Source organism: Epinephelus moara, chromosome 24, assembly GCF_006386435.1.
Source record: "Epinephelus moara isolate mb chromosome 24, YSFRI_EMoa_1.0, whole genome shotgun sequence".
NCBI classification, from domain to species: Eukaryota; Metazoa; Chordata; class Actinopteri; order Perciformes; family Serranidae; genus Epinephelus; species Epinephelus moara.
In genome coordinates this window covers 44,808,238-44,816,662 of record NC_065529.1, presented here as the reverse complement: position 1 = coordinate 44,816,662, position 8,425 = coordinate 44,808,238, and the positions used below count along the sequence as shown (strand labels likewise).

The 8,425-nt window shown below is 42.0% G+C and overlaps 1 protein-coding gene across 1 annotated transcript in view; it reads left to right on the top strand.

The window, feature by feature from the left end:
- The window catches only part of LOC126385712 (butyrophilin-like protein 1), a 20,724-nt gene extending 16,370 nt beyond the window's left edge, over window positions 1-4,354 (top strand). Inside the window, exon 4 of the mRNA XM_050037594.1 lies at window positions 2,708-4,354. Coding sequence (XP_049893551.1) covers window positions 2,708-2,742 — 35 coding nt within the window. The 3' untranslated portion in view covers window positions 2,743-4,354. The remainder of the gene's footprint in view (window positions 1-2,707) is intronic.
- Window positions 4,355-8,425: the final 4,071 nt, after the last annotated feature.

Below are 8,425 nucleotides of genomic sequence, written 5' to 3'. Positions count from 1 at the left end.
CCCAAGACCAAGCACAGAACCTGGGGGGACAGAGCCTTCTCTGTTGCTGCCCCCACCCTCTGGAACTCCCTCCCAAAACTCATCCGTGACTGCACTGACCTCCCATCATTCAAATCACTACTCAAAACTCACCTGTTCCGTTCTGCTTTTAATGTTTAGCTACTTTTATTCATTTACTTATTTCCTTGTTTTTTCACTCCCATTACTATTCCTCTTTGTCTTCGATGTCTTTGCTGAAAATTACTGTTTTATTTGATGTGTTTGAACTGTCTGTGTAAAGTGACTTTGAGAACTTTGAAAAGCGCTTTTTAAATAAAATGTATTATTATTATTATTATTCGCTTTTTAAATAAAATGTATTATTATTATTATTATTATTATTATTATTATTATTATTACATTTATATATGAGACCTCTGGTTTTAATTAAAATAAATCATATTTTAAGGGATGGTTCAGTTTTTTTGAAGTGTGTTTGCATGGGGTTCTTGGCTATGGTCAGTTTATTACCTACAGTAGATGTCAAACGGCACGCTCCCAGTTTGGGGAAGCAGGCTGACACAGGAGGTAAACAATAAGTAAATAAAAGAAAGGAAAGGAAAACAAGAGGAGAAGGTCTTCTGAGTAACAGTGAATAACAATAATGTACAATGACATAGTATATCTCTACTGTTCAGGAGGGAGGGTTTGAACGCTATTAAAATAAACTAACAAACATTGCAATTTCTTATGGAAACGGTCTGCAGAGCCTTGAAGAGTGAATTTTACATTCTCAAGTTTGAGGAAAAAATACCAGGGGCTGCATTCACAAACACTCTAAAGCCCTTTTTAAACAGGAGTTGTGCAAATTTGCAGGAAAGCCCAATCAGTCTTCTTTCAGCATTGGCAGTATAAAAGCAAAATCGCCTGCCTACTTTTGTTTATACAGAATGCACCTTTTTCTGGGCAATGGGGGGCGTGAGTAAAGAGCTGCGGCTGGCCAGTGCTTCGGCGATTCTCTCATAAGTCGGCCCGTCCTTCACCGTCCCCATCATCTGACGGTTAATGGCCTCTTCGTTTGCGAGGGCAAGGAGGCCCCTCCTGTTTATCCACCGGCAGTGGGTCACACATGCAGTGTCATCAACAGCTCCTCCCACAAGTCATCAACAGCCCCTCCTGTGGCGGAAGACCGCCTCATTCTTTTTAAACCAAAAAGGTTCCGCCAATATGTCTACCCTACGAGGCGGAAAATTGGGCACCTCGGATCGACTTGCAAATCCGGCTCTGTGTGTCTAAACGCTCGCAGCTTGCCGGCAAAACTGCCCAACATTTGCGTAAAATCTGGCAGTGTAAAAGGGGCTTAAGAAAACTCTCAGAGAGCTCCTAACTTAGCCTAAAAACTTTTAGTAAGGAGTTCTAGCTTAAGAGAGATTTGAGCGAGGAAGAGACAGAAACTTTAACCTCAGTGAGGAGGTGTGGTTGACCCTGTCGTTAGGTACGACACATTCTTTTAACAGATGTGATTGGTTGTCACAGATACACCCCTTTGTGAGCCTGCAAGGCTTTCAAGCAAAATTCTGACAACGAGCTAATAGACTTTTACGCCACCACATCAGCTTGTCCAGCAGTTAGAGTGGCAATGTCCCCTGGAACCCCAAACAGTGCTATGAGAGTGCAGGGTTGCAAATCCTTTTTTAAAGTTTCAGACAAGGTTTCTAAAATGTCGGCCCAGGAACTCTTTAGTTTGGGACAGATAGAAGATATGAGCAGTGGTCACATCTGTTGTCAACACTTGGGTAGATCTCTGCAAGTCTTGCCTTACTTAAGTTTTTCCCTTATCTGCTGCGAGGGTCCTCAGGACAGAGGGATGTCGTATGCTGTAAAGCCTCTGAGGCAAATTGTGATTTGTGATATTGGTCTCTTTTTTTGTCTTGAGTTCAGCTGAAGAAAATTTTTTGACATCCAGCTTTTAACATCAGTCAGTCAGTCAGTCAGTCATTGAGTGAACACATCATTCCAGGGTCTGTGGCACGTACATCTGCATTGGACAGCGTCCACCAAGAAGAGCAACCTGGTGTACAGTGAGGAATGCCCAGACTTGTACATTGGTGAAACAAAACAACCACTAAGCAAACGCATGGCCCAACACAGAAGTCTGGCATTGGGCTTTAAAAATAAAATTGATTGATTGAAAATTGAAAGTGAATACAGTGCCGGACCTTGAGCTCGAATTAACCACTTTAAACACTAATGCCACATAAATATATATATATATACATATACAGTGGTGTGAAAAAGTGTTTGCCCCCTTCCTGATTTCTTACTTTTTTGCATGTTTTCCACACTTAANAAAGTGAATACAGTGCCGGACCTTGAGTTCGAATTAACCACTTTAAACACTAATGCCACATAAATATATATATATACATATATAACTGACAGAGGCAGCAATAGACCAGTAGCTCCTGTGTTTAGTGATGTCAGATCACTGTTCTTCTTGGTTGAGTCTGGCTTTCAAAAAAGAAATGTAATGGCTTCAGTTCCCTGTCGAGAAAACACCCTCCACAGCAGTACATTGCTCAGCCTCCTTGTCAGACTCCAGCTTGCTTCTACAAATTTGGGGTGTTCTGACTGACAGCTACTGTATGTAATACACTGACTATGGGTAAGTGCTCCATAAACTCCAAGTTTTGATTTTATTTAACACATTTTGTGTTTTTTCCTGCAGGTTCAACTCCAGGGACAAAGTTACACAGCCACTGAATAATCAGGGACAATACAGCCCACGAAGAAAAGTCTTTACTCAGGTCGTATTCACTGCAGAGTTTTTGGACTATGCATGTAAAATCAGGGGCATGTGGCTGGTTACTATCACAGATGATATATCATTTAAATATGGGGATAACGTCTCACATTTTCAAACATACTTAGTGCTCAAATGAAAATTGACAGAAGCAGTTGTCCAACAAATGAAAAACAGAGCAGATAGAGACGTTCAAACCCTGGTAACCTTACCGATGCACAGCCAGCCAGTCACAGCATGAAGTGGGCATGAGTGTCAATTCAATGGTTTCTTAAATTTACAGAAGTGGTTGGACAAAGGCTGTTACTGAACATTTTGGGCCCTCTTACACTGGAGCCCCCCAAACCAAAATTACCACCACCACTTTGCTGATTATGGCCTCAAGGCCTCCAGTCATTTTAATGTCCCTGAATGAAAATGAAGAACAAGGCATACTTTACTATCAATAAAGCTTTTAATAAAAAAAACAATATGAAAACAATAAATAGCTAATTACAATAAAGTGATTAAGAAAATAATAAATATAATCTTTATTTATAAAGCACTTTTCAAAAGAGTTACACAGTATTTTACATGTCAGTGATTAAAACAGACGAGACATGACGACAACTTTTAAAAGAACTGATGAAAACATTTTAATGTATACAAACTGAGGAAATAAGAGACAGTTTAAATGAACTTAAAACTCAGGTAACATCAGGAGAGGCTCTCTAATAAATGTATGTTATAAGAAGGGATTTAAAAGACATCACTGACTCGGCCGACCTGATTACCTCGGGCAGACTGTTCCAGAGCCTCGGGGCCCTGACAGCAAACGCTCTGTCCCCTTTAGTTTTCAGCCAGACCTCTGGAACAGACAGAAGACCTCTGCCCGAGGACCTCATACGTCCTGAGGTGTATGTCACTAAGAGGTTAGAGATATAACTGGGAGAGAGACCATGAAAAGCATTAAAAATAATCAGTTAAATCTTAAAATCTAACACATACTCGGTGCCGGTGTAAAGAGGCTGAAACTGGAGTGATGTCATCATCATGTCAGTTGAATTCTTGTACAGTCTGGAGTCCATTAATAGATTTTTGATTCAGGTTAGAAAATGCGCTGTTGTAGTGATCCAGGTGTGACAGATGAAAGCTGAAATTACTTAAACTTAAATTACTGTTAAACCAGATTTCAGCTTTGATATCATCTGACAGGGGACCAGCCACAGGCAGAATTTGTTGTAATGTGCTGCAGCCCAATGACAACAGTCTCTTTTTTGTCTGAGTTCAGCTGAAGAATTTTTTTTAGATCCAGCTTTTAACATCAGTCAGTCAGGCAGTCAGTCATTGAGTGAACACATCATTCCAGGGTCTGTGGCACGTACATCTGCATTGGACAGCGTCCACCAAGAAGAGCAACCTGGTGTACAGTGAGGAATGCCCAGACTTGTACATTGGTGAAACAAAACAACCACTAAGCAAACACATGGCCCAACACAGAAGGGCGAACTCGTCAGGGCAAGACTCAGCTGTCTGTTTACACCTCAAAGAGAAAGCACACTCCTTTGAAGACAGCAATGTGCACATTTTGGACAGGGAAGACAGATGGTTTGAACAATGTGCACATTTTGGACAGGGAAGACAGATGGTTTGAAAGAATTGTAAAAGAATCCATCTATGTAAAATTGGAAAAACCATCTCTCAGTAGAGGAGGAGGTCTGCGACACCACCTATCCCCCACCTATAATGCTGTCCTTTCATCCTTGCCCAGGAGGTTTAACAGCTTAACCTCTAAAAACAATGGTTGTTCACAAATGGCCTCATGTGACTCTAACGACTCCAACGACCACCGTTGCAGCAGGAGTTTCAACGACCGTCGCTGACACACCATTGGAGCACTAACGAACCAGTGACATCATTGGCCTTGTGAAGACCTCCCCAGAGGTTAAATACCTGGGTTTCCACACCAGTTTGTCAGACTAGTTCCAGCCTAGTCAGATAAGCATGAACTGATGAAGCCTCTTAGATAAGAGATGAGGTACTATCAGCATAAATGTGAACAAGAGCATCTCACAAAATCTCAAGCTAATGTCTGTAGAGGGCACTTTACTGTGCTGGTTATTGTTTGCTTGCATTGTTTGTTGTTTGTTGCTGATCCTGCACTTTTTGGGGATGTAATTTCCATTGATGATGAAATGTCACTATTTGATTCTTCCGTAAAAGATAAATAATGACATTATTCTGCTCTGGATATATTTGTTTCTGTTCAGTTGAAACAAGGATTAAAAGTGATGTTTTGTTAGCTAGCACACTGAACACACTACACTGTTAACATCCTGTATTCATCCTTAAGGGAACACTTAATGGTCACAGTGTAACACCAGGTGAGTTAAACTTCAGGGATATCAATCTGTCCATTCAGAAAGCACAAGTCATTGTGAATCAGTTTCAGCTGCTTTGGTGCAAATCAAAGTGACAACAGGTGCAAAAGCAAGACAACCTCCAAAAAGGGAAAAGTTTTACATGTGGTGTCCACAGACAGTTGCTCTCTCCTTATCCTTCCTGACTGACTCTTCTCCAGTTTGGTCTTCTGCTAGTGTCCTTGTCACTACTGGCAGCATGAGGCGGTACCTGCAGCACAATCAGGTTGCACAGGTTGTCCAGCTCCTCCAGAATGGCACAAGAAGGTTTGCTGTGTCTCCCAGCACAGTCTCAAGAGCATGGAGGAGATACCAGGAGACCGGCCGTTACATGAGGAGAGCTGGACAGGGCCGTAGAAGGGCATCAACCCAGCAGCAGGACCGCTATCTGCTCCTTTGTGTGAGGAGAAACAGGGGGAACACTGCCAGAGCCCTACAACATGACCTCCAGCAGGCTACTGGTGTGCATGTTTCTGACCACACTGTCAGAAACAGACTCCATGAGGGTGGCATGAGGGGCCCACGTCCTTTTGTGAGACCTGTGCTCACAGCCCGGCACTGTGCAGCCCGATTGGCATTTGCCAGAGAACACCAGAGTTGACAGGTCCGCCATACACACTACTGAATCACATTATGAGTTGAGGTGATAAAATCATGCACATTGGATCAACCTGTGATTTAAATTATTTACTTTAATTTTCGGTGTGATTTTGAATCTTGCCCTCAGTGGGTTGATGATTTTGTTTCCCACTGACCGTTGTTACGTCATTTTGTTTGTTGTTACACAGTGTACATCAGTAAATAAACAAAGACATCACAACACTAAGATATTTGGCGACTGGAAAATACGACAGTGCAGCAGTGATGATTTGGGTCTGTCTCAACCTTCCATCAGCAGACTGATCACACAAACAAAACTTCTGATGTAGTTCATTTAATCTCCACTGGGTGTCCACACCTTGCAGGCTCATAAACGTGCATGTCTATGGCAACCATTCAAATCTGTTAAAAGTATGTGTCACACCTAGAAACAGGGTCAGCATCACCTCCTCACTAAGGTACAAGTTTCTGTCCCTTTCTTGCTCAGAATGCTCTGAGAATATTCTTAAATCACTCTCAAGCAATGACTGGTGGCTTTAATCAAACATGGCAGCTGAGCTTAATCAGTTATTAACAGTGAATTAGCTGCAGGTGTTTGTGAGCTAAAGGCACTCAGTGATGTTAAACAGTGGGCACTAGTATAACTCAAAAATACAAACTACTATAACATGAAATGTAAATGCACAGAACCAGACATAAGACAGATAGTAGGTGTCAAACAGGAACCTACAACAGGAACCTACTCAGGATGTGGTTGTAAGTACGTTCTTGTTCTTCTTCATGTAGAAACTGCCCTCTTCTTCACTAACGGACACTACAGTACCATTCTCTACTTATACTGATTATCATCCTATGACTGATGTTAGTTTCCTGCTTGTCTTTGTCCATGTGATGTTTAATTTTATATAGCACACTGTAATTTTGGTTTTGCAATTTCTATCCAAAGTTAAATAACTGATCTCAGCATTAATACAGAGTTAATTCTCTGGGTCAGAGACTTTCTTTCTTTGTCGCCCACAGAGAGTCTGTGTCGGGGGAAGCATGTCAGACGTGCTCACTGTGAGCACAGGCTGCCCACGAGGCTGTGTTCTTTCCCCTGTGCTATTCTCTCTGTTTACTAATGAATTTATGATCAATGAGAAACATTTCAGATTGTTTATATATGCTGACAACATGGACTTAGTTGGTCCTGTACACAGACCGAGTCAGGGAGCAGACCCACCAGGTGACGCTGCTTAACCAACCCACACAAAAGCCCTTCAAACATGGTGTTTCATTAGCCAGCTAGAAATGAATGCGGCCAAGACTAAAGATTGAATCATTTGCACAAACTAACATCTGAAAACAGAGCCAGTGTTACTTCATTGCCAACATGTTGAAACTGTGGAAAACTATAAATACCTCGGTACAGTTCTGGACTCCCAGGTGAGCATCTCTTGAAATACTGGGTTTATTTTCTAGAGATGCTCACAGCTTCTTAGGAAACTTAGTGGCCTCGGTGGTAATCAGCAGATTTTAGAGCTAGTGTACAAAACTATGGTTGACAGTGTTTTAGGTTTTCACCTCCCTGCTTGGTACAGTCACCTAAACTGTATATCTAAAGGCCCAGACACACCAAGCTGATATCAAAGAACAATAAGCCCAACCATCACGAACCTTCTGCGCCTGCGTGAGAGGAAATAACTCTCCATGCCAACAGGTGGCAGTAGTCTGTATGCATCATTAAAAAGGGAAAACAAGACCAACAGGACGTATCAAAGATGCTAGTTAGCCTGTCAGCACATTAACAACACAACCTGATGTTGAGAGAACAAATGAAATTGACCAGGCCCCAGTGAACAGTAACACAAACCGTCATTAAACGTTTCTGCAAAAGAGCTCAATGGCTTAAGAAAAATAATCTTACCTCATGTAACAAGCTTGTCTTGGTCTCACTCCCTCTTGACTTTAGCTGTTTACTTCACTCACTTCTGTTTCACTTAACTGCCAGTCAGCTTGACATCATTTACCAACGGGCTCTCTGATACCAAGTCAACATGGTGAATTGTTCGGGAAAAAAAGCCAACAAGGGCCAACCAGTGCCGACCAGGGGCTGCGGTGCACAACTGCAAAGACTAGAGTGACACCCTCACAATGACCTAACACTAGCCTAAGGCCAACCATGCGTCAGGTGTGTCAGACTCGTTAGACAGAGACTGGCTTTTGTATTAGTGTTGTACCTAATGTAGCTGCATGGTGAACGTTTGAATCTCAGATTCACGGACATCACAACCTTCAGTAGAGGAACGTGAAAACACCTCTCATGACTAACTTTACACAGATACAAGTCAGTGAAGTCAAGGTCAGACATGTTAGAGGAAATACGCACATTTTTGAGTGAAGGGGAACTTTCACTTTAGGTTCAGTTTCATTATTACCACAGTGGAGAGGGTTGGGTGGGCTTCAACATCCTGTCATGACAAGATGGACCTCTTCTCTCACCTCTAAATTCTGAAGTAGCTCTCTTTCTGTGTTGCAACACGTCGCTGTTCGCGTAACTGATATTTCACAGGAATCAAGTGTGGGGGTGTGTCAGATATCTCAGTGCTATTCAGACTTATTTTTTTTAGTAGTATAAAGTAAGAAGGAGGTAAGACGTGTGTGT